Here is a 25491-nt window from a genome sequence, read left to right as displayed (position 1 = left end):
CAAATTGGGGGGGGGGCTGCAGCATCATATGGGGGGGACCCCAGGCCTTGTTTGGGGGGGGGGATAAGGAGGGGGGGCCCTGGTGCATTGGAGGTACCGGGGGGGGGAGGATTTGGGGCCGCATTGCGGGGGGGGGGGGGGGCACATTTTCGGGGAGGTGACATTGGGGGTGGGGGGGGCGCCGCATTGCGGGGGTCGGGGAAGATTTGGGGGGGGGGGCGGGGGGGGCTGCATTGCGGGGGGGGGGAGGGGGCGTGTTGCGATGTGAATTGGGGCGGGGGGTTGCGCTGCATTGCAGGGGGGGGGCAATCGCATCCATCCCCCCCCCCCCCCCGGATCCGCAGTAAAAGGGGCGTGGCCAAGGCGCTGGGAAGAAGGGGGGGGGGTCTCTCCTCGCTCTCTGATTGGCCGCTCCACGCCCCCCCCCCCCAGCCCAGACGCCGGTGGCTCCGCGGCCCCCGCCCCAGTCCCGGGTTCGCAGCCGCCGGGGCCGCTCCGCTCCGGACCCCCCGGACCCCCCCGGACCCACAGCCCGGGACCCCCGGACCGGGACCCCCGGACCCTCCGGCCCCAGCGCCCCGGGACCCCCCGGACCCTCCGGCCCCAGCGCCCCGGGCTCCGCTCGGCCGCCCCCGCCGCCGCCATGGGGGTACGTGCGGGAACCGGAGCCGGGGGTCATTGGGGGGTGCGAGGGGGTAATTAGGGGTGCACGGTGTTAATTGGGGGTGTGAGGTCTTAATTGGGGGTGTAATGTGCTGGGGGGCTTGTGCACGGTGCTAAATGGGGGTGCAAGAAGCCGCAAGGAGGCGGGGGGGGGGGGGGGTGCGAGGTGATATCGGGTGTGCAAAGGGTGTGTAAAGCGCTAATGACGCTGCACGGAGCTAATTGGGGGTGCACTGTGTTAATTGGGGGTGCGGGATGCTGGGGGCTTGTGCGAAGTGCTAATTGGGGTGCACGGTGCTAATTAGGGGCGCGCCGTGCTAATGGGGGGGGGGTGCGGGATGCAGCAAGGGGGGTGCGAGGTGGTATCGGGTGTGTAAAGCGCTAATGACGGTGCGCGGTGTTAATTGGGGTGCGAGGGGGTAATTAGGGGTGTACGGTGTTAATTAGGGGTGTGAGGGGGTAATAGGGGGTGTATTGTGTTAATTAGGGGTGCGCCGTGCTAATTGGGGGTGCTCAGGATGCCGCAAGGGGGGGTGCAAGGTGATACTGGGTGTGTAAAGGGTGTGCAAGGCGCTAATGGTGCGGGGTGTTAATTGGGGGTGCGAGGGGCTAATTAGGGGTGCAGGATGCTAATTGGGGGGTGCACGGTGCGAATGGGGGGGTGCGGGATGCTGCAAGGGGGGGTGCGAGGTGATATGGGGTGTGTAAAGCGCTAATGACGCTGCACGGTGTTAATTGGGGGTGCGAGGGGCTAATTGGGGGTGCACAGTGCTAATTAGGGGTGCGAGGTGCTAATTGGGGGTGCGCCGTGCTGATGTTGGGGTGCAGGGTGCTGCAAGGGGGGGTGCACGGTGATATCGGGTGTGTCAAGGGTGTGCAAGGCGCTAATGATGGTGCAAACTGCTAATTGGGGGTGTAATGTGCTGGGGGGTTGTGCACGGTGCTAATTAATTGGGGGTGCACGGTGCTAATTGGGGGTGCACGGTGCCGCAGGGGTGTGCAAGGTATAGAAGGGGGTGCAAGCGGCGTGCAAGGTGCTTATGGGGGGTGCAGGGTGCTCTTGGGTGTGCAAAGGGGGTGCGAGGTGCTAATTGAGTGTGCAAGGAGCCGGGGGTGTGCGCGGGGTGTGCAAGGGGGGTGCAAGGGGCTGATGAGTGTGCAAGGGGCTGCAAGGGGGGTGCAAGGTGCAGGTGATGGTGCAAGGGGCTGATGAGTGTGCAAGATGCTGCAGGGGTGTGCAAGGGGCTGCAAGGGGGGTGCAAGGGGCTGATGAGTGTGCAAGGGGCTGCAAGGGGGGTGCAAGGGGCTGATGAGTGTGCAAGGGGCTGCAAGGGGGGTGCAAGGGGCTGATGAGTGTGCAAGGGGCTGCAAGGGGGTGCAAGGGGCTGATGAGTGTGCAGGTGATGGTGCAAGGGGCTGATGAGTGTGCAAGGGGCTGATGAGTGTGCAAGATGCCGCAGGGGCGTGCAAGGCGCTATGGGGCTGCAGCTGGGTGTGCAAGGGGGTGCAGATAGGGGTGCGAAGGGGTGCACGGTGCAGCTGGGTGTGCAAGGTGCTAATGAGCGTGCAAGATGCTGCAGCTGGGTGTGCAAGGGGTGTGCAAGGCGCTAATGAACATCGCGAGGCGCTAATGAGGGGCCGTGGGGGGGGTGGGGGTGCGTGTGCAAAACGCGCGTGCAAAACGCGCGCGCCAGGTGCCGCAGGGCGCCCCGCCCCCCCCTTCCTCCTCCCCCCCCCCCCCCTTTCCCGCGCGAGGGGACGCGCGTGTGTCCCCGTGTCCCCGCCCCCACCCCCCCCTCGCCGTGTCACGAGTGTCCCCGTGTCCTTGTCCCCGCGCCAGCCGGCGGGGCCTGGGCCGCGTGTCCCCGTGTCCCCGTGTCCGTGTGTCCCCGTGTCCGTGTGTCCCCGTGTCCGTGTGTCCCCGTGTGTCCCCGTGTCCCTGTCCCGTTGTCCCCGTGTCCCCGTCACTCGTGTCCGTGTGTCTGTCCCCGTGTCCCCGTGCGCGTCCTCGTGCAAAGCCCCGCGTCCCCAAATCTGCCCCCGATGTCCCCAAATCTGCCCCCGATGTCCCCAAAACCATCTGAAATGTCCCCAAAACCATCTGAAATGTCCCCAAATGTGCCCGAAATGTCCCCAAATGTGCCCGAAATGTCCCCAAATGTGTCCCCGATGTCCCCAAATGTGTCCCCGATGTCCCCAAATCCGCTTGAAATGTCCCAAAATCTGCCCCCGATGTCCCCAAATGTGCCCGAAATGTCCCCAAATGTGTCCCCGATGTCCCCAAAACCATCTGAAGTGTCCCCAAATCTGCCCCCGATGTCCCCAAATCCATCTGAAATGCCCCCAAATCTGTCCCCGATGTCCCCAAATGTGCCCGAAATGTCCCCAAATGTGCCAGAAATGTCCCCAAATGTGCCCGAAATGTCCCCAAATGTGTCCCCGATGTCCCCAAAATCATCTGAAATGTCCCCAAATGTGCCCCCGATGTCCCCAAAATCATCTGAAATGTCCCCAAATGTGCCCCCGATGTCCCCAAATGTGCCCCGGGTGCCCCCAGAATCATCTGAAATGCCCCCAAATCTGTCCCCGATGTCCCCAAATCTGCTTGAAACGTCCCCAAATGTGCCCGAAATGTCCCCAAATGTGTCCCCGATGTCCCCAAAACCATCTGAGATGTCCCCGAATCTGCCCAAAATGTCCCAAAATCATCTGAAATGTCCCCAAACGTGCCCCCGATGTCCCCAAATCCACCCGAACTGTCCCCAAATGTGCCCCCGATGTCCCCAAACGTGCCCCCCCCCGATGTCCCCAATCGCGTCCGCAGGTTCCGCAGCGCCTGTCCGGCTGCGCCCCTCATTACAGCGCTAATTAGGGCACTAATTAACGCGCCTTAAAGGAGCCGCATTGGGGAGGGGGGGGTTGAAAGGTGTCCCCCCCCCCTAGGGGGAAAGGGTCCCCAAATATAGGGGGTGCCCCAAAATATAGGGAACCCCCCTATGGAAATGGGGACCCCTATGGAAATGGGGACCCCCCCATAGAAATGGGGACCCCCCCATAGAAATAGGGACCCCCCCTCAAAATATAGGGATCCCTCCCAAATGGGATCGCCCTCCAAAAATAGGGACCCCCCCCCTATGGAAATGGGGAACCCCCAAAATATAGGGACCCCCCCATAGAATTGGGGACCCTTATGGAAATGGGGACCCCTCCATAGAAATGGGGAACCCCCCCCAAAAAATAGGGACCCGCTCATAGAATTGGGGGCCCCCAAAAATAGGGACCCCCCCTATGGAAATGGGGATCCCAAAAAATGGGGACCCCCCTATAGAAATGGGGACCCCCCCCAAAAAATAGGGACCCCCCATAGAAATGGGGACCCCCCCATGGCAATGGCTCCGGGTGGGGGTTTGCATGGGGGGGGGGTCCCCAATTTCCCCCCCTCCCCAATGACTTTTGGGGGGGTCCCTGTGTCCCCCCCCCAGCATCTCGGGGTCACCAAATCCCCCCAAATTCCCCCCCCCCGGGCAGATTTGGGGTGATGAGAATCGCCCCCCCCCTTTCCCATCCCCCCCTCTTTTCCCATCCCCCCCCGCCCCTCCCCCCCGGTCAGGGCCGGATTAACGGAGCAGATGGTGCGGGGGGGGCACCCAAATCCCCCCCCCCCCCCCCAGTGACCTTGGGCTGATCCGGATGGGGGAGGGTTTGGGGGGGGCTGGGGGGGTCCTGTGAGGTTTTGGGGGTTCGGGGGGGGGTCCCAGAGCCCCCAGTTTGATGTAGGGGAGGGTCCCAGTGTCCCCATTTTGGGGGGGGGGGGGGGCTGTGATGTTTGGGGGGGTCTGTGCATTTTTGGGGTCCTGGGGGGGGTCCCAGTGCCCCCCGTTTGGAGTGGGGGGGTGATTTTTGGGGGGGTTTCTATGCAGTTTTGGGGGTCCCCGTTGGAGTTGGGGGGGTCCCAGTGCCCCCAATTTGAGGTGTGGGGGGGTCCCAGTTTGGGGTTTGGGGGGGGTCCCAGTGCCCTCAGTTTGGGGTGGGGGGGTCCCTGTGATGTTTGTGGGTTTGGGAGGGGTCCCAGTGTCCCCAGTTTGGGGTTTGGGGGGGGTCCCAGTGCCCCCACTTTGGGGTGGGGGGGGGTCCCAGTGTCCCCAGTTTGATCTGGAGATGAACTGGGGGGGTGATTTTTGGGGGGGGGGATCTATGCAGTTTTGAGGGTCCCAGTGTCCCCAGTTTGGGGTGGGGGTCCCTGTGATGTTTGGGGGGTTGGGGGGGTTCCCAGTGCCCCCAGTTTGGGGTGGGGGGGGATCCCAGTTTGGGGTTTGGGGGGGGTCCCAGTGCCCCCCGTTTGGAGTGGGGGGGTGATTTTTGGGGGGGTTTCTATGCAGTTTTGGGGGTCCCCGTTGGAGTTGGGGGGGTCCCAGTGCCCCCAGTTTGGGGTGGGGGGGTCCCAGTGTCCCCAATTTGAGGTGGGGGGGGGTCCCAGTTTGGGGTTTGGGGGGGATCCCAGTGCCCCCAATTTGGGGTGGGGGGGTCCCTGTGATGTTTGTGGGGTTGGGGTGGGGTCCCAGTGCCCCCAATTTGAGGTGTGGGGGGGTCCCAGTTTGGGGTTTGGGGGGGATCCCAGTGCCCCCAGTTTGGGGTGGGGGGGTCCCTGTGACGTTTGTGGGGTTGGGAGGGGTCCCAGTGGACTCCGTTTGGGGTGGGGGGGGTGATTTTTGGGGGGGTTTCTATGCAGTTTTGGGGGTCCCCGATGGGGGGGTCCCGGGGTTGGGGGGGGGGTGGTTTCGGGGCCCCCCCCCAGGGTGACCCCCCCCCAGTTCGGTGGCTCCGACAGCTACCGCGTGGCCACCACGCAGGACAAGGGGGGGGACAAGGACTCCCCCAAAAAGGGGAAGAGCAAGACCCGAGACCTGGACGATCTCAAGAAGGAGGTGGCCATGGTGAGAATGGGGGGGTCGGGGGGGCTGGGGGTGTCTGGGGGGTCATGGGGAGTGGGGGGGTTGGGTTTTGGGGGGGGGTTTGGGGGTAATTTGGGGTAAATTGGGGGGTTTGGGGGGTCTGGGGGTTGGATGTGGCCATGGGGAGAATGGGGGGGTCGTGGGGGTCTGGGGGGGTCATGGGGTCTGGGAGGGTCTGGGGGTGTCTGGGGGGATCATGGGGAGTGGGGGGGGTTGGGTTTTGGGGGGGTTTTGGGGGTAATTTGGGGTAAATTGGGGGGTTTGGGGGGTCTGGGGGTTGGATGTGGCCATGGGGAGAATGGGGGTTCATGGGGGTCATGGGGGGTTTGGGGGAGCTGGGGAGGTCGTGGGGGGCTGGGGGTTTTTGGGGGGCTGGGGGGGTCTGGGGAGTGTGGGGGGAGTGGGTTTGGGGGGTTTGGGGGGGGTTTGGGGGTAAATTGGAGCGTTTGGGGGATCTGGGGGTTGGATGTGGCCATGGGGAGTGGTGAGAATGGGGGCATTTGGGGGGGTTTGGGGGGTAATTTAGGGGGTTTGGGGGGGTTGGGGGGTCGTGGGGGGCTGGGGGTGTCTGGGGGGGTCATGGGGAGTGGGGGGGTTGGGTTTTGGGGGGGGGTTTGGGGGTAATTTGGGGGTAAATTGGAGGGTTTGGGGGGTCTGGGGGTTGGATGTGGCCATGGGGAGAATGGGGGGGTCGGGGGGGCTGGGGGGGTCTGGGGGTGTCTGGGGGGGTCATGGGGAGTGGGGGGGGGTTGGGTTTTGGGGGGGGTTTGGGGGTAATTTGTGGGTAAATTGGAGGGTTTGGGGGGTCTGGGGGTTGGATGTGGCCATGGGGAGAATGGGGGTTCATGGGGGTCATGGGGGGTTTGGGGGAGCTGGGGGGGTCATGGGGTCTGGGAGGGTCTGGGGGTGTCTGGGGGGGTCATGGGGAGTGGGGGGGTTGGGTTTTGGGGGGGGTTTGGGGGTAATTTGGGGTAAATTGGGGGGTTTGGGGGGTCTGGGGGTTGGATGTGGCCATGGGGAGAATGGGGGGATTTTGGGGGGAACCATAGTGAGAATGGGGGGGGTTTGGGGTTTTGGGGGCGCTGTGGGTCTGGGGGGGTCATGGGGAGTGTGGGGGGGTGGGTTTGGGGGGGTTTTTGGAGTTTTGGGGGGTATTTGGGGGTAATTTGGGGGGCTGGGGGTTGAATGTGGCCATGGGGAGAATGGGGGGAACCATGGTGAGAATGGGGGGGATTTGAGGGTTTTTGGGGGGGATTTGGGGGTTTTTGGGGGTCCTGGAGGCTTTGGGGGGGCTGTTTATTTTGGGGGGGGTCCCGGGGGGTGTATTTGGGGGGGGGTCTCACTGTGTCCCCCCCAGACCGAGCACAAGATGTCGATCGAGGAGGTTTGCAGGAAATACAACACGGACTGCGTGCAGGTGGGGGGGGTCCCCAAAATTGGGGGGGGGGAGGGTCCCTTAATTGGGGGGGGGTCCTAATTTTGGGGGGGTGGCTCTTTTTGGGGGAATTTTGGCTCTTTTGGGGGGGTTTCTCCCCACTTTGGGGCCTTTTTGGGGGGGTCTCATTCTCTTTATTGGGGTCCCTGGGGGGGTGAATTTTGGGGTGATTTCCCCCAATTTTGGGGTCTGGGGGGGGTGAATTTTGGGGTGATTTCCCCCAATTTTAGGGCCCCGGGGCGGGGTGAATTTTGGGGTGATTTCCCCCAATTTTGAGGTCCCCAGGGGGGTGAATTTTGGGGTGATTTCCCCCAATTTTGGGGTCCCCGGGGGGGTGAATTTTGGGGTGGTTTCCCCCAATTTTGGGGTCCCTGGGGGGGTGAATTTTGGGGTGATTTCCCCCAATTTTGGGGTCCCTGGGGGGGGTGATTTTGGGGTGATTTCCCCCGATTTTGGGGTCCCTGGGGGGGGGGTGAATTTTGGGGTGATTTCCCCCTAATTTTGGGGTCCCTGGGGGGGTAAATTTTGGGGTGATTTCCCCCAATTTTGGGGTCCCTGGGTAGGGTCTGTTTTGGGGTGATTCCCTTCACTTTTTGGGGTGATTTCCCCACATTTTGGGGTCCCTGGGGGTGAATTTTGGGTCAATTTCTCCTGTTTTAGGGCCTGAGGCCCAGCAAGGCCCAGGACACCCCAGGGTGCATTTTGGGGCTGAATTTTGGGTTGAATTCCCCCGTTTTAGGGGCTGAGGCCCAGCAAGGCCCAGGAGATCCTGGGGGGGTCCCTGGGGGTGAATTTTGGGGCGATTCCCCCACATTTTGGGTCAATTTCTCCCATTTTCAGAGCTTGAGGCCCAACAAGGCCCAGGACACCCCAGGGTGTATATTGGGGTGAATTTTGGGCTGAATTTTGGGTCAATTTCTCCCATTTTAGGGGCTGACGCACAGCAAGGCCCAGGAGATCCTGGGGGTGAATTTTGGGGCGATTCCCCCACATTTTGGGTCAATTTTCCCCGTTTTCAGGGCTTGAGGCCCAGCAAGGCCCAGGAGATCCTGGGGGTGAATTTTGGGTTGAATTTTGGGTGAATTTCTCCCATTTAAGGGGATGACGCCCAGCAAGGCCCAGGACACCCTGGGGGGCCCCTGGGGGTGAATTTTGGGGTGATACCCCCACATTTCGGGTTCATTTTTGCTGATTTTAAGGCCTAAGGCCCAACAAGGCCCAGCAAGGCCCAGGGTGCATTTTGGGCTGAATTTTGGGTCAATTTCTCCCGTTTTAGGGGCTGAGGCACAGCAAGGCCCAGGAGATCCTGGGGTGTATTTTGGGGTCCCTGGGGATGAATTTTGGGGGAATTCCCCCACATTTTGGGTTCATTTTTGCCGATTTTAAGGCCTAAGGCCCAGCAAGGCCCAGGGTGCATTTTGGGCTGAATTTTGGGTGTATTTCTCCCGTTTTAGGGGCTGACGCACAGCAAGGCCCAGGAGATCCTGGCCCGCGATGGCCCCAACGCGCTGACGCCCCCCCCGACCACCCCCGAATGGGTCAAATTCTGCCGGCAGCTTTTCGGGGGCTTCTCCATCCTGCTCTGGATCGGCGCCATCCTCTGCTTCCTGGCCTACGGCATCCAGGCCGGCACCGAGGATGAGCCCTCCAACGATAATGTACGGTTTGGGGGGTTTTGGGGTGATTTGGGGGGTTTTGGGGTGATTTTGGGTGATTTTTGGGGTGATCCGGGGTGGTTTTGGGGGCTGGGGGATCCCCGTCCATCGGCATCCAGGCCGCACCAAGGACGAACCTTCCAATGATAATGTACAATTTTGGGGTCTTTTAGGTCAGTTTTGGGGTGATTTGGGGTAGTTTGAGGTCTTCCAATGATAATGTAAAATTTGGGGGTGATTTGGGTCTTTTTAGGGGTGATTTGGGGTGATTTTTGGGGTGATTTGGGGTGATTTTGGGGGCTGGGGGTTCCCGTCCATCGGCATCCAGGCCGCACCGAGGACGAACCTTCCAATGATAATGTACAATTTTGGGGTGATTTTGGGTGATTTTGGGGTCGTCCAACAATGATGTACAATTTGGGGTGATTTGAAGTGATTTTGGGTGATTTTGGGTCAATTTTGGGGTCCGTTTTGGGACCAATTTGGGGCGATTCAGGAACGATTTGGGGTCGGTTTTGGGGCAGTTTTGGGGCAGTTTTGGGGCAGTTTTGGGGCAGTTTTGGGGCAGTTTTGGGGCAGTTTTGGGGCAGTTTGGGGCTCTTTGGGTCAGTTTTGGGGCCAATTTGGGGGCGATTTAGGGCAGTTTTGGGGCGATTTGGGTCCGTTTTGGGGTCAATTTGGGGCAGTTTTAGGGCAGTTTGGGGCTCTATGGGGCCATTTTGGGGCCGTTTTGGGGCCATTTTGGGGCAGTTTGGGACCTTATGGGTCCGTTTTGGGGTCCGTTTTGGGGTCCGTTTTGGGGTCCGTTTTGGGGTCCGTTTTGGGGTCCGTTTTGGGGCAGTTTTGGGGCAGTTTTAGGGCAGTTTGGGGCTCTATGGGTCCGTTTTGGGGTCCGTTTTGGGGTCCGTTTTGGGTCCGTTTTGGGTCCGTTTTGGGTCCATTTAGGGCAGTTTTAGGGCAGTTTTAGGGCAGTTTTAGGGCAGTTTTAGGGCAGTTTTAGGGCAGTTTTAGGGCAGTTTTAGGGCAGTTTTAGGGCAGTTTTAGGGCAGTTTTAGGGCAGTTTGGGGTCCGTTTTGGGGCAGTTTGGGGTGCTATGGGTCCGTTTTGGGTCCGTTTTGGGGCATTTTGGGGCGCTATGGGTCAGGTTTGGGGCTCTGTGGGTCAGTTTTGGAGCCAATTTGGGGCCAATTGGGATCAGTTTTGGGTCCGTTTTGGGTCCGTTTTGGGTCCGTTTTGGGTCCGTTTTGGGTCCGTTTTGGGTCCGTTTTGGGGCAGTTTTGGGGCAGTTTTGGGGCAGTTTTAGGGCAGTTTTAGGGCAGTTTTAGGGCAGTTTGGGACCCTTTGGGTCCATTTTGGGGTCCGTTTTGGGGTCCGTTTGGGGTCCGTTTTGGGGTCCGTTTTGGGGTCCGTTTTGGGGCAGTTTTAGGGCAGTTTGGGGTCCGTTTTGGGGTCCGTTTGGGGTCCGTTTTGGGGTCCGTTTTGGGGTCCGTTTTGGGGTCCGTTTTGGGGTCCGTTTTGGGGCAGTTTGGGGCTCTATGGGTCCGTTTTGGGGTCCGTTTTGGGTCCGTTTTGGGTCCGTTTTGGGTCCATTTAGGGCAGTTTTAGGGCAGTTTTAGGGCAGTTTTAGGGCAGTTTTAGGGCAGTTTTAGGGCAGTTTTAGGGCAGTTTTAGGGCAGTTTTAGGGCAGTTTTAGGGCAGTTTGGGACCCTTTGGGTCCGTTTTGGGTCCGTTTTGGGGCAGTTTTGGGGCAGTTTGGGGCGCTATGGGTCAGGTTCTGGGCTCTGTGGGTCGGGTGAGTTTTGGGGTGCCCTGACCCCCCGTTCCCCCCAGCTCTACTTGGGCATCGTCCTGGCCGCCGTCGTCATCATCACCGGCTGCTTCTCCTACTACCAGGAGGCCAAGAGCTCCAAGATCATGGAGTCCTTCAAGAACATGGTGCCACAGGTGGGGGACCCCGAAATTGGGGGGGACACCCCAAAAATGGGGGGGACACCAAAACATGGGGGGGAATCACCCCGAAAATGGGGGGGAACACCCCAAAAATGGGGGGGAAGGGGGCTCCAAGATCATGGAGTCCTTCAAGAACATGGTGCCACAGGTGGGGGGACCCCGAAATTGGGGGGGACACCCCGAAAATGGGGGGACCCCAAACATGGGGGGAATAACCCCAAAAATGGGGGGGAACACCCCAAAAATGGGGGGGGAAGGGGGCTCCAAGATCATGGAGTCCTTCAAGAACATGGTGCCACAGGTGGGGGGACCCCGAAAATGGGGGGGACACCCCGAAAATGGGGGGGACCCCGAAAATGGGGGGGACCCCAAACATGGGGTGAATAACCCCGAAAATGGGGGGGAATACCCCAAAAATGGGGGGGAAGGGGGGCTCCAAGATCATGGAGTCCTTCAAGAACATGGTGCCACAGGTGGGGGGACCCCGAAAATGGGGGGGACCCCGAAAATGGGGGGGACCCCAAACATGGGGGGAAACACCCCGAAAATGGGGGGGAACACCCCAAAACAGGGGGGGGAACACCCCGAAAATGGGGGGGAAGGGGGCTCCAAGATCATGGAGTCCTTCAAGAACATGGTGCCACAGGTGGGGGGACCCCGAAATTGGGGGGGACACCCCGAAAATGGGGGGGAACACCCCGAAAATGGGGGGACCCCAAACATGGGGGGAAACACCCCGAAAATGGGGGGGAACACCCTGAAAATGGAGGGGAAGGGGGCTCCAAGATCATGGAGTCCTTCAAGAACATGGTGCCCCAGGTAGGGGGACACCCCGAAATTGGGGGGGACACCCCGAAAATGGGGGGGAACACCCCGAAAATGGGGGGACCCCAAACATGGGGGGAAACACCCCGAAAATGGGGGGGAACACCCCAAAAATGGAGGGGAAGGGGGCTCCAAGATCATGGAGTCCTTCAAGAACATGGTGCCACAGGTGGGGGGACCCCGAAAATGGGGGGGACCCCCCGAAAATGGGGGGGAACACCCCAAAAATGGGGGGGAAGGGGGCTCCAAGATCATGGAGTCCTTCAAGAACATGGTGCCACAGGTGGGGGGACCCCGAAAATGGGGGGGACCCCAAAACATGGGGGACCCCAAAATAGATGGGGGGCCTGAACAGTGGGGAAGGGGGGTTAGAAATGGGTTGGTTTTTGGGGGTCGTTTTTGGGTGTTTTGGGGTTGATTTTTGGGTCGATTTGGGGTTGATTTTTGGGGTGTTTTTGGCCGTTTTGGGCTGATTTTGGGCCTTTTTTGGGGCTGTTTTTTGGGCCAATTTTGGGCCGTTTTTGGGGTGATTTGGGATGATCTTGGATCGTTTTGGGGGTGATCTTTGGGTGATTTGGGGTCGTTTTTGGGTTGTTTTGGGATGATTTTGCATCGGTTTTGGGTCGGTTTTGGATGATTTTGGGCCGTTTTGGGATGATTTTGGGTCATTTTTTGGGTCGCTTTGGGGGTGATTTTTGGCCTATTTTTGGCGCTTTTTTTGGACCATTTTTTGGGGGTCGTTTTGGGGGTGGTTTTGGGCCGTTTTTGGGTGATTTTAGGCCTGTTTTTTGGGCCCGTTTTTGGTCGTTTTTGGGTTGTTTCGGGATGATTTTTGGGGTGATTTTCAGGGTGGTTTTCGGGCCGTTTTTGGGTCGTTTCGGGAGCCATTTTTGGGGCCATTTTGGGTGTGGTTTTTTGAGGGTCGTTTTTTGGGCGTTTTGGGGGATTTTTGGGGTCGTTTTTGGGTCATTTTTTGGGTGATTTTGGGCTGGTTTTGGATGATTTTGGGCCGTTTCGGGCCATTTTGGGGTTGTTTTGGGATGATTTTGGGGTCGTTTTTGGGGTCGTTTTTGGGGGGTTTTTTGGGGGGTTTTTGGGGTGGTTTTGGGTGGGTTCTTGGGGTTTTTTTGGGGGGGGGTTTGGGTGGTTTTTTTTGGGTGGTTTTTGGGCCGTTTTTGGGTGGTTTTTTGGGTCATTTTTGGAGGTTTTTTGGGTGTTTTTTGGGGTTTTTTTTTGGGTGGTTTTTTGGGGTTTTTTTGGGTTTTTTGGGGGGGTTTTTTGGGTGATTTTTTTGGGCCGTTTTTGGGTGGTTTTTTTGGGGTTGTTTTTGGGTGGGTTTTGGGTGTTTTTTATGGGGTGTTTTTTTGGGTGTTTTTTTGGGTGTTTTTTGGGTGTTTTTTGGGTGGTTTTTTTGGGTGTTTTTTGGGTGTTTTTTGGGTGGTTTTTTTGGGTGTTTTTTGGGTGTTTTTTGGGTGGTCTTGGGGTGTTTTTTGGGTGGTCTTGGGGTGTTTTTTTGGGTGTTTTTTTTGGGTGTTTTTTTTGGGTGTTTTTTTTGGGTGTTTTTTTTGGGTGTTTTTTTGGGTGTTTTTTGGGTGCTTTTTGGGGTGGTCTTGGGGTGTTTTTTGGGGTGTTTTTTGGGGTGTTTTTTGGGTGGTCTTGGGGTGTTTTTTGGGGTGTGTTTTTTGGGGTGTGTTTTTTGGGGTGTGTTTTTTGGGGTGTGTTTTTTGGGGTGTGTTTTGGGTGTTTTTTGGGCCGGTTTTGGGCTGTTTTGGGAGTATTTTTGGGCCGTTTTGGGGGTATTTTTGGGCCATTCTTGGCCGTTTTTGGGCCGTTTTGGGTGTTCCGCGCCGTGACCCCCCCGTCCCCCCCAGCAAGCGCTGGTGATCCGGGAGGGCGAGAAGATGCAGCTGAACGCCGAGGAGGTGGTGGTCGGGGACCTGGTGGAGGTGAAGGGGGGCGACCGCGTCCCCGCCGACCTGCGCATCATCTCGGCCCACGGCTGCAAGGTGGGACCCCCAGAGCGCGCGGGGACCCCCCCAGAGTGCATAGAGACCCCACAGAGTGCATAGAGACCCCCCAGAGTGCATAGAGACCCCCCATATTGCACAGGGACTCCCCCATATTGCACAGATGCACCTGCACCCCCCCAGAGTGCATAGAGACCCCCCCAGAGTGCATAGAGACCCCCCAGAGTGCATAGAGACCCCCCATAGTGCACAGATGCACCTGCACCCCCCAGAGTGCATAGAGACCCCCCCATAGTGCACAGAGACCCCCCATAGTGCACGGGGACCCCCCCATAGTGCACGGGGACCCCTCCATAGTGCACAGAGACCCCCCATATTACATAGAGACCCCCCATATTGCACAGATGCACCTGCACCCCCCATAGTGCACGGGGACCCCCCCATAGTGCACGGGGACCCCCCCATAGTGCACAGAGACCCCCCATATTGCATAGAGACCCCCCATATTGCACAGATGCACCTGCACCCCCCATAGTGCACAGGGACCCCCCCATATTGCATAGAGACCCCCCCATAGTGCATAGAGACCCCCTATATTGCATAGAGACCCCCCCATATTGCACAGATGCACCTGCACCCCCCATAGTGCACAGACCCCCCCCATATTGCATAGAGGCACCTGCACCCCCCCATATTGCACAGGGACTCCCCCATATTGCACAGGGACTCCCCCCATATTGCATAGAGGCACCTGCACCCCCCATATTGCATAGAGACCACCCCCCCATATTGCATAGAGACCCCCCCCAAAGCGCACAGATGCACCTGCACCCCCCATAGTGCACAGGGACCCCCCCACATTGCACAGATGCACCCCCCAAATGCACAGAGATCCCCCTGACCCCCTTCAGGACCCCCCCCAAACCCCCTCAGACCCCCCTGAACCTTTCAGAACCCCCCTTCAGGACCCCCCCGACCCCTTCAACCTCCCCCAAATCCCCCACCAAAACCCCTTCGGGACCCCTTGAGGACCCCCCCAAACCCCTTGAGGACCCCCCCAAACCCCTTGAGGACCCCCCCAAACCCCTTGAGGAACCCCCAAACCCCTTGAGGACCCCCCCAAACCCCTCAGCCCCACGTCCTGCCCCCCCAGGTGGACAACTCGTCACTGACGGGGGAGTCGGAGCCACAGACGCGCTCGCCCGACTGCACCCACGACAACCCCCTGGAGACCCGCAACATCACCTTCTTCTCCACCAACTGCGTCGAGGGTGAGACGGGGTCCTCTTGGGGTCCTCTTGGGGTCCTCTTGGGGTCCTCTTGGGGTCCTCTTGGGGTCCTCTTGGCTTCTCTTGAGTTGGGGTTGAGTTGGGGTCCTCTTGGCTTCTCTTGGACTGGGCTGGGCTGGGTTGGGTTGGGTTGAGTTGGGTTGGGTTGGGGTCTTTTGGGTTTCTCTTGAGTTGGGTTGAGTTGGGTTGGGTTGGGTTGGGCTGAGTTGGGTTGGGTTGAGTTGGGTTGGGTTGAGTTGGGTTGGGTTGAGTTGGGTTGGGTTGAGTTGGGTTGGGTTGAGTTGGGTTGGGTTGAGTTGGGTTGGGTTGAGTTGGGTTGGGTTGAGTTGGGTTGGGTTGAGTTGGGTTGGGTTGAGTTGGGTTGGGTTGAGTTGGGTTGGGTTGTGTTGGGTTGGGTTGAGTTGGGTTGAGTTGGGTTGGGGTCTCTTGGGCTTCTCTTGGGTTGGGTTGAGGTCTCTTGGGGTTCTCTCGGGTTGGGTCGAGTTGAGTTGGGTTCTCTTGGCTTCTCTTGAGTTGGGTTGGGTTCAGTTGGGTTGGGGTCTCTTGGGCTTCTCTTGGGTTGGGTTGAGGTCTCTTGGGGTTCTCTTGGGTTGGGTCGGGTTGGGTCGAGTTGGGTCGAGTTGGGTCGAGTTGGGTCGAGTTGGGTTGGGTTGAGGTCTCTTGGGGTTCTCTTGGGTTGGGTTGAGTTGGGTTCTCTTGGGTTGGGTTGAGTTGGGTTCTCTTGGGTTGGGTTGAGTTGGGTTCTCTTGGGGTTCTCTTGAGTTGGGTTCTCTTGGGGTTCTCTTGGGGTGGGGTTGAGTTGGGTTGAGTTGGGTTGGGTTGGGTTGAGGTCTCTTGAGGTTCTCTTGGCTTCTCTTGAGTGGGGTTGAGTTGGCTTCTCTTGGGTCCCGTTGGCTTCTCTTGGGTCCCGTTGAGTTGGGTTGGGTCCCGTTGGCTTCTCTTGGGTGTTTTGGTACCTCTGACCCCCCCATGTCCCCCCAGGCACGACGCAGGGGGTGGTGATCGCCATGGGTGACCGCACTGTCATGGGGCCACCTCACCACCTTCCTTAGGGTCCTCTTGGGTTGGGTTGAGTTGGGTTGGGTCCAGTTGGGTCCTGTTGGGTTCTCTTGGGTTGAGTTGGGTCCAGTTGGGTCCTGTTGGGTTCTCTTGAGTTGGGTTGAGTTGGGTTGGGTCCTGTTGGGTTCTCTTGGGTTGGGTTGAGTTGGGTTGGGTCCAGTTGGGTCCTGTTGGGTTCTCTTGAGTTGGGTTGAGTTGAGTTGGGTCCAGTTGGGTCCTGTTGGGTTCTCTTGGGTTGGGTTGGGTCCAGTTGGGTCCTGTTGGGTTCTCTTGGGTTGGGTTGGGTCCAGTTGGGTCCTGTTGGGTTCTCTTGAGTTGGGTTGAGTTGGGTTGGGTCCAGTTGGGTCCTGTTGGGTTCTCTTGGGTTGGGTTGGGTCCAGTTGGGTCCTGTTGGGTTCTCTTGGGTTGGGTTGGGTCCAGTTGGGTTCTGTTGGGTTCTCTTGAGTTGGGTTGGGTTCTGTCTCCATTATGTTGGTGTTTTGGCACCCCTGACCCCCCGTGTCCCCCCAGGCACGGCGCGGGGGGTGGTGATCGCCACGGGTGACCGCACCGTCATGGGCCGCATCGCCACGCTGGCCTCGGGGCTGGAGGTGGGCAAGACGCCCATCGCGGTGGAGATCGAGCACTTCATCCAGCTCATCACCGGCGTCGCCGTCTTCCTCGGCATCTCCTTCTTCATCCTCTCGCTCATCCTGGGCTACACCTGGCTGGAGGCCGTCATCTTCCTCATCGGCATCATCGTGGCCAACGTGCCCGAGGGGCTGCTGGCCACCGTCACCGTGAGTGCCGTGGGGGGATATAGGGGGCTGGGGGGGGATATAGGGGGCTGGGGGGGGATATGTGGGGTGGAGGGGGTGGTGTAGGGGGATATAGGGGGGTCTGTGGGGTGGAGGGGGTGGTGTACAGGGATATAGGGGGGGATCTATGGGGTGACCCCCAAGTGTTCCTGATGCTGATGGCCCAGCCTGGGGGTCCCTGTCCCCATAATGGTGACCCCAGGAGGCCCCGTCCCCAACTTGGGGGGCACCAAGGGACACAAGGGGGTACAGGGGGGTTCAAAGGGGTCCAAGACTCCCCCCAATGTCCATGTCACCCCCCATTTTGCCCCCCAAGTGTTCCCAATGCTGACGGCCCAGCTCAGGTTGGCCAAGGCCTAGAGGTTCATGTCCCCATAATGGTGACCCCAGGAGGCCCTGTCCCCAACTTGGGGGGCACAAAGGGACACAAGGGGGCACAAAGGGACACAAGGGGGTCCAAGGGGGTCCAATAGCCCCCCAATTTGTGTGTATGTCTCCATATTTGTCCCCCAGGCGTTCCCAACACTGATGGCCAAGAGTAGGTTGGCCAAGGTCTCTACATGGAATGGTGACCCCAGGAGGCCCCGTCCCCAACTTGGGGGGCACAAATGGACACAAGGGGGCACAGGGGGGTCTAAGGGAGTCCAAGGGGTCCAAGGCCCCCCCAATTTGTGTGTCCCCCCCATTTTTGTCCCCCAAGTGTTCCTGACACTGATGGCCAAGAGTAGGTTGGTCAAGGTCTCTACACTCAATGGTGACCCCAGGAGGCCCTGTCCCCAACTTGGGGGGCACAAAGGGACACAAGGGGGCACAGGAGGGTCCAAGGGAGTCCAAGGGGTCCAAGACGTCCCCAATTTGTGTGTCCCCCCCATTTTTGTCCCCCAAGTGTTCCTGACACTGATGGCCAAGAGTAGGTTGGTCAAGGTCTCTACACTCAATGGTGACCCCAGGAGGCCCTGTCCCCAACTTGGGGGGCACAAAGGGACACAAGGGGGCACAGGGGGGTCTAAGGGGGTCCAAGGTCCCCCCAATTTGTGTGTCCCCCCCCATTTTTGCCCCCAAGTGTTCCCAGCACTGGTGGCCAAGAGTAGGTTGGCCAAGGTCTCTACATGGAATGGTGACCCCAGGAGGCCCCATCCCCAACTTGGGGGGCACAAATGGACACAAGGGGGCACAGGGGGGTAAGAGACCCCCCCCAATGTGCGTGTCCCCCCCGTTTCTCCCCCCAGGTGTGCCTGACGCTGACGGCCAAGCGCATGGCGCGCAAGAACTGCCTGGTGAAGAACCTGGAGGCCGTGGAGACCCTGGGCTCCACCTCCACCATCTGCTCCGACAAGACCGGGACCCTCACCCAGAACCGCATGACGGTGGCGCACATGTGGTTCGATAACCAGATCCACGAGGCCGACACCACCGAGGACCAGTCCGGTGGGTGGGGGGACTGGGAGGCACTGGGAGCACTGGGGGGCACTGGGGTGGACTGGGAGATGGGGGTCATTGGGGTGTATTGGGGTGTATTGGGGGTCATTGGGGGGTATTGGGGGAACTGAGTGATATTGGGGGTCATTGGGGGACATTGAGGTCAACACCACCGAGGACCAGTCCGGTGCGTGGGGGGACTGGGAGGCACTGGGAGCACTGGGGGGCACTGGGGTGGACTGGGAGATGGGGGTCATTGGGGTGTATTGGGGGTCATTGGGTGTATTGGGGGAACTGAGTGATATTGGGGGTCATTGGGGGACATTGAGGCCGACACCACCGAGGACCAGTCCGGTGCGTGGGGGGACTGGGAGGCACTGGGAGCACTGGGGGGGACTGGGATGGACTGGGAGATGGGGGTCATTGGGGTGTATTGGGGGTCATTGGGGGGTATTGGGGGTCATTGGGGTGTATTGGGGGTCATTGGGGGGTATTGGGGGAACTGAGTGGTATTGAGGGTCATTGAGGTCAACACCACCGAGGACCAGTCCGGTGCGTGGGGGGACTGGGAGGCACTGGGAGCGCTGGGGGGGACTGGGGTGGACTGGGAAATGGGGGTCATTGGGGTGTATTAGGGGTCATTGGGGTGTATTGGGGGTCATTGGGGGGTATTGGGGGAACTGAGTGGTATTGGGGGTCATTGGGGGACACTGAGGTCACCACCACCAGGACCAATCCGATGAGGGACTGGGGGGACTGGGATGAACTGGGAGGGACTGGGGGACCCGGGGGGTGGGGGTCTTTGGGTTATTGGGGAGAACTGGGGGTATTGGGGTTACTGGGGGTATTGGGGGACATTGAGGTCAACACCACCAGGACCAGTCCGGTGAGGGACTGGGGGGCACTGGGAGGGACTGGGAGGGACTGGGGGTCATTGGGGTGTATTGGGGGTCATTGGGGTGTATTGGGGGTCATTGGGGTGTATTGGGGGAACTGAGTGGTATTGGGGGTCATTGGGGGACATTGAGACCAACACCACCGAGGACCAGTCTGGTCAGGGCACTGGGAGGACTGGGATGGACTGGAAGGGACTGGGAGCACTGAGAGGGATGGGGCCACCTGGGGGATGTGGGTTATTGGGGCGTATTGGGGTTTATTGGGATGTATTGAGGTGTATTGGGGAGTATTGGGGTTATTGGGGGAACTGGGCAGTACTGGGGAAACTGGGGGACACTGAGGCCGACACCACCAAGGACCAGTCTGGTCAGGGCACTGGGAGCACTGGGAGGGACTGGGAGACCTGGGGCATGGGGGTTATTGGGGTGTATTGGGGTTTATTGGGATGTATTGAGGTGTATTGGGGAGTATTGGGGTTACTGGGGGAACTGGGCGGTACTGGGGAACATTGAGGCCGACACCACCAAGGACCAGTATGGTCAGGGCACTGGGAGCACTGGGAGGGACTGGGAGACCTGGGGCATGGGGGTTATTGGGGGGTATTGGGGTGCATTTGGGTTGTTGGGATGTATTGAGGTGTATTGGGGTTACTGGGGGGTATTGGGGGACATTGGGGTTACTGGGGGGTATTGGGGGACATTGAAGTCAACACCATTGAGGACCAGTCCACTGAGGGAACTGGGACATTGGGGGACATTGGGGGACATTGGGGGACATTGAGGTCAACACCACTGAGGACCAGACTGGTGAGGCCACTGGGAGGGACTGGGAGACCATTTGGGGGGTATTGGGGGTTACTGGGGGGTGTTGGGGGTTGTTGTCCCCCCTGACCCCCACGTCCCCTCCGTGTCCCCCGTGTCCCCCAGGCACGGCCTTCGACAAGAGCTCGGCCACCTGGGTGGCGCTGTCGCACATCGCGGGGCTCTGCAACCGCGCCGTCTTCAAGGGGGGGCAGGACAACGTCCCCATCCTCAAGGTGGGCGTCCCCAACCTCAAGGGGGTGTCCCCAACCTGCTGGGGGTGTCCCCAACCTGCAGGGGGCGCTGGGGGTGTCCCCAAACCTGCTGGGGGTGTCCCCAACCTGCTAGGGATGTCCCCAACCTGCAGGGGGCGCTGGGGGTGTCCCCAAACCTGCTGGGGGTGTCCCCAACCTGCAGGGGGCGCTGGGGGTGTCCCCAACCTCAAAGGGGTGTCCCCAACCTCAAGGGGGTGTCCCCAACCCGCAGGGGGCGCTGGGGGTGTCCCCAACCTGCTGGGGGTGTTGGGGGTATCCCCAACCTATAGGGGAAGGGACAGGGACAGGACAACGTCCCCATCCTCAAGGTGGGTGTCCCCATCCTATAGGGGGACAGTGGGGTGTCCCCAACCTGTAGGGGGCGCAGGGGGTGTCCCCATCCCATAGGGGGACAGCAAAGTGTCCCCAACCTGCTGGGGAGCATCCCCATCCTATAGGGGGACAGTAGAGTGTCCCCAACCTGCAGGGGGCAGGAGAAGGATTTTGGGGACCCCCCCATGATTTTGGGGACCCCCCCTGACCCCCATGTCCCCCCAGGGCCACCTGAGCACCAGGGAAGGGTTTGGGAGGTCCCAGGGACACAGGGAAGATTGGGGGGGGTTCCCAGGATTCTGGGGGGACCCCCCCGGACTTTGGGGACCCCCCATGATTTTGGGGACCCCCCTGACCCCCATGTCCCCCCAGGGCCACCTGAGCACCAGGGAAGGGTTTGGGAGGTCCCAGGGACACAGGGAAGATTGGGGGGGGTTCCCAGGATTCTGGGGGGACCCCCCCGGACTTTGGGGACCCCCCCATGATTTTGGGGACCCCCCTGACCCCCATGTTCCCCCCAGGGCCACCTGAGCACCAGGGAAGGGTTTGGGAGGTCCCAGGGACACAGGGAAGATTGGGGGGGGTTCCCAGGATTCTGGGGGGACCCCCCCGGACTTTGGGGACCCCCCCGGACTTTGGGGACCCCCCATGATTTTGGGGACCCCCCTGACCCCCATGTTCCCTCCAGGGCCACCTGAGCACCAGGGAAGGGTTTGGGGGGTCCCAGGGACACAGGGAAGATTGGGGGGGGTTCCCAGGATTTTGGGGGGATACCCCCGGACTTTGGGGACCCCCCCGGACTTTGGGGACCCCCCCATGATTTTGGGGACCCCCCCGTGCCCCCCAGCGCGACGTGGCCGGTGACGCCTCCGAGTCGGCGCTGCTGAAATGCATCGAGCTCTCCTCGGGCTCCGTGAAGCTCATGAGGGAGCGCAACAAGAAAGTGGCCGAAATCCCCTTCAACTCCACCAACAAGTACCAGGTACCTCTGGGGGGGTCCCCAAAACACGGGGGGGTCCCTAAAACCATGGGGGTTCCCCCAAAATTGCAGCGACCCCCCCAAAACTGCCGCATCCCTCCCAAACTCACTGGGTCCCTCCCATGGTCCATCAGGTCCCTCCAGAGCTATTGAGCCCCCATTATAACACAAGGAGGGTTCCCAAACCTGAGTTGGGGTCCCTATAGCATGGGGGGGGTCTCTATAACATGGGGGGGGTGCCCAAACCATGGGGGTTCCCCCAAAATTGCAGCGACCCCCCCAAAACTGCCGCATCCCCCCCAAACTCACTGGGTCCCTCCCATGGTCCATCAGGTCCCTCCAGACCTATTGAGCACCCCTATAACTTTGGGGGGGTCCCTATAACTTTGGGGGGGTCTCTATAACTTTGGAGGGGTCTCTATAGAATGGGGGGGGTCTCTATAACATGGGGGGGGTCCCCAAAACCCGCGGGGTCCCCCCAAAATTGCAGCGACCCCCCCAAAACTGCCGCATCCCCCCCAAACTCACTGGGTCCCTCCCATGGTCCATCAGGTCCCTCCAGATCTATTGAGCACCCCCTATAACTTTGGGGGGGTCCCTATAACTTTGGAGGGGTCTCTATAACTTTGGAGGGGTCTCTATAGCATGGGGGGGTCTCTATAACATGGGGGGGTCCCCAAAACCCGCAGGGTCCCCCCAAAATTGCAACGACCCCCCCAAAGCTGCTGCATCCCCCCCAAACTCACTGGGTCCCTCCCATGGTCCATCAGGTCCCTCCAGACCTATTGAGCACCCCTATAACTTTGGGGGGGTCTCTATAGCATGGGGGGGGGGTCTCTATAACATGAGGGGGTCCCCGTAGCATTGGGGGGGGGGGTCTCTATAACATGGGGGGGTCCCCAAAACCATGGAGGTCCCCCCAAAATTGCAGCATCCCCTCCAAATCCCCCATCTCACCCACATCCCCCATTGGACTCAATTCCTGGGGTCACCCCAAAATCCCCCCATGGGGGCCAAATTAAAGGGGGGTGACGGATGTTGGGGGGGGGGATGGGTGCGGGGGGGTCCCCTTTTGACCCCCCCATGTCCCCCCCCCCCCCCAGCTCTCCATCCACGAGACCGAGGACCCCAACGACAACCGGTACCTGCTGGTGATGAAGGGGGCGCCCGAGCGCATCCTGGACCGCTGCTCCACCATCCTGCTCCAGGGCAAGGAGCAGCCGCTGGACGAGGAGATGAAGGAGGCCTTCCAGAACGCGTATCTGGAGCTGGGGGGGCTCGGCGAGAGGGTCCTCGGTACGGGGGGGGCCCTGGGGGGGTGCTGGGGTGGTTTGGGGGGGATACGAGGGGATTTGGGGGGGATACAGGGGGATTTGGGGGGTCCCCGGGGCAGCATCTCCTGGGGATGCAGATGCAGTGGGTACCAGGAGGATGATGATGGGGATGGGGCCAAGGGGGATATGGGGGTCTGGGGGGGCTCGGGGAGAGGATCCTTGGTACGGGGGGGGCCCCGGGGGGGTGCTGGGGGGGTTTGGGGGGGATACGAGGGGATTTGGGGGGGATACAGGGGGATTTGGGGGGTCCCCGGGGCAGCATCTCCTGGGGATGCAGCTGTAGTGGGTACCAGGGAGGATGATGATGGGGATGGGGCCAAGGGGGATATGGGGGGCTGGGGGGGCTCGGGGAGAGGGTCCTCAGTACAGGGGGAGCCCTGGGGGGGTCCTGGGGGGATTTGGGGGGGATACGAAGGGATTTGGGGGGGATACAGGGGGATTTGGGGGTCCCTGGGGCAGCATCTCCTGGGGATGCAGATGCAGTGGGTACCGGGAGGATGATGATGGGGATGGGGCCAAGGGGGATATGGGGGGCTGGGGGGGCTTGGGGAGAGGGTCCTCGGTACGGGGGGGGCCCTGGGGGGGTGCTGGGGGGGTTTGGGGGGGATACGAAGGGATTTGGGGGGGATACAGGGGGATTTGGGGGTCCCCGGGGCAGCATCTCCTGGGGATGCAGCTGCAGTGGGTACCAGGGAGGAGGATGATGGGGATGGGGTTGAGGGGGATTTGGGGCGGCCTGGGGAATGGGGGGGCTCGGGGAGAGGGTCCTCAGTACAGGGGGAGCCCTGGGGGGGTGCTGGGGGGATTTGGGGGGGATACGAAGGGATTTGGGGGGGATACAGGGGGATTTGGGGGTCCCCGGGGCAGCATCTCCTGGGGATGCAGCTGCAGTGGGTACCAGGGAGGATGATGGGGATGGGGTTGAGGGGGATTTGGGGGGGTTTGGGGCCCCTTGGGGGCTGGGGGGGCTTGGGGAGAGGGTCCTCGGTACAGGGGGAGCCCTGGGGGGGTCCTGGGGGGATTTGGGGGGGATGCGAAGGGATTTGGGGGGGATACAGGGGGATTTGGGGGTCCCTGGGGCAGCATCTCCTGGGGATGCAGCTGTAATGGGTACCAGGAGGATGATGATGCTCAGGGGGGGATATGGGGGTTCAGGGAGGGATATGGGGGTTCAGGGGGGTCTGTGGGGTTTCAGGGTGATTTGGGGGGGTTCAGGGGGGTCACACCATGTGTGTCCCCCCCCCAGGTTTCTGTCACTTCTACCTTCCGGAGGATCAGTACCCCAAGGGTTTCGCCTTCGACTGCGACGACGTGAACTTCGCCACCGACAACCTGTGCTTCGTGGGGCTCATGTCCATGATCGACCCCCCCCGCGCCGCCGTGCCCGACGCCGTCGGCAAGTGCAGGAGCGCCGGCATCAAGGTCAGACCCCCCCCGCACCCCAAAACCCCCCCCGCACCCAAACCCCCCCGAGCCGGTCACAGCGACCACCCCACCCCACCCAACCCCATTGCCAAGATCCACTTGGGGTCCCCCCATCCCTGCACCCCCCGGGGACCCCCCCAGCGGGGTGTGACCCCCCCTGTGCCCCCCCCCCAGGTGATCATGGTGACCGGGGATCACCCCATCACGGCCAAGGCCATTGCCAAGGGCGTGGGGATCATCTCGGAGGGCAATGAGACGGTCGAGGACATCGCGGCGCGGCTCAACATCCCGGTCAGCCAGGTCAACCCCAGGTACGGGGAATTGGGGGTACGGGGGGGTCTGGGGGTGCTCAGCATCCCCATCAGCCAGGTGAACCCCCGGTATGGGGAAATTGGGGATACAGTGGGGATTTGGGGTGCTCAATGTCCCAGGCTGCCAGGTCTACCCCAGGTAGTCTTGGGCTGCTAGGTCTACCCCACATACAGTGTTGGGGGAATTGGGGTGTTCAGCATCCCCATCAGCCAGATAAAACCCAGGTACTGAGGGGTTATGGGGTGCTCAGCATCCCCATCAGCCAGGTGAACCCAGGTATTGTGGGATTTGGGGGTACAGGGGGAATTTGGGGTGCTCAATGTCCTGGCCTGCCAAGTCTACCCCGGGTACAGGGAATGCCTTGGGCTGCCAGGTCTATCCCCCATAGAGGGTTATGGGCAAGTGGGGGTACAGGGGAGTTTTGGGGAGCTCAGCATCCCCATCAGCCAGATGAACCCCAGGTACAGGGGGGTTAGGGGGTGCTCAACATCCCCATCAGCCAGGTGAACCCCAAGTATAGGGGATTTTGGGGTACAGGGAGCATTTGGGGGTCCTCAATGTCCTGGGCTGACAGGTCTACCCCCCATTGAGGGTTATGGGCAAGTGGGGGTACAGCGGAGTTTTGGGGAGCTCAGCATCCCCATCAGCCAGATGAACCCCAGGTACAGGGGGGTTAGGGGGTGCTCAGCATCCCCATCAGCCAGGTGAACCCCAGATATAGGGGATTTGGGGGTACAGGGAGGATTTGGGGTGCTCAGCATCCCAGGCTGCCAGGTCTACCCACATATGACTCGCTGTGTCTCTGGCTGCCAGGTCTACCCCAGGTATGGCGGATTGGGGGTGCAGGTGTTTGGAGCTCTGGGGGTGCCAGGGTTTTGGGGGTGCAGGTTGGGGGGGCTCAGGGTTTCGGGGTGCCCCCCAGGGACGCCAAGGCCTGTGTGATCCACGGCACCGACCTGAAGGACATGAGCTCGGAGCAGATCGACGAGATCCTGCAGAACCACACGGAGATCGTGTTCGCCCGAACCTCCCCCCAGCAGAAACTCATCATCGTCGAGGGCTGTCAGCGGCAGGTGGGGCCCCAATCACCCCAAATTCACCCCAAAAACCACCCCGAGTCCCCCAAAAACCACCCCGAGCCCCCCA

The 25491-nt window shown here is 60.5% G+C and overlaps 1 protein-coding gene across 7 annotated transcripts in view; it reads left to right on the top strand.

The window, feature by feature from the left end:
- Window positions 1-358: 358 nt before the first annotated feature.
- Window positions 359-25491, top strand: part of ATP1A3 (ATPase Na+/K+ transporting subunit alpha 3) — a 33445-nt gene continuing 8312 nt past the window's right edge. The window contains exons 1-15 of one of the 7 annotated variants that reach the window (XM_071800531.1): window positions 359-649; window positions 5514-5597; window positions 6973-7032; window positions 8505-8708; window positions 10536-10649; window positions 13352-13486; window positions 14601-14718; window positions 16306-16574; window positions 17822-18020; window positions 19835-19944; window positions 21143-21277; window positions 22378-22570; window positions 23855-24030; window positions 24208-24344; window positions 25268-25418. In XM_071800531.1, coding sequence (XP_071656632.1) covers window positions 644-649; window positions 5514-5597; window positions 6973-7032; window positions 8505-8708; window positions 10536-10649; window positions 13352-13486; window positions 14601-14718; window positions 16306-16574; window positions 17822-18020; window positions 19835-19944; window positions 21143-21277; window positions 22378-22570; window positions 23855-24030; window positions 24208-24344; window positions 25268-25418 — 2091 coding nt within the window. In that variant the 5' untranslated portion in view covers window positions 359-643. Of the gene's footprint in view, window positions 650-5474; window positions 5598-6972; window positions 7033-8504; window positions 8709-10535; window positions 10650-11723; window positions 11764-13351; window positions 13487-14600; window positions 14719-16305; window positions 16575-17821; window positions 18021-18337; window positions 18366-18547; window positions 18564-19834; window positions 19945-20257; window positions 20292-21142; window positions 21278-22377; window positions 22571-23586; window positions 23596-23854; window positions 24031-24207; window positions 24345-25267; window positions 25419-25491 lie in introns of those variants that run through there. The other 6 variants (XM_071800530.1, XM_071800532.1, XM_071800535.1 and 3 more) reach the window with 6 other exon arrangements.

The sequence above is a fragment of the Patagioenas fasciata genome, chromosome 31, assembly GCF_037038585.1.
Source record: "Patagioenas fasciata isolate bPatFas1 chromosome 31, bPatFas1.hap1, whole genome shotgun sequence".
NCBI lineage: Eukaryota > Metazoa > Chordata > Aves > Columbiformes > Columbidae > Patagioenas > Patagioenas fasciata.
Note: the sequence above shows the minus strand (reverse complement) of the source record. Positions and strands in the feature narration are given on the sequence as shown.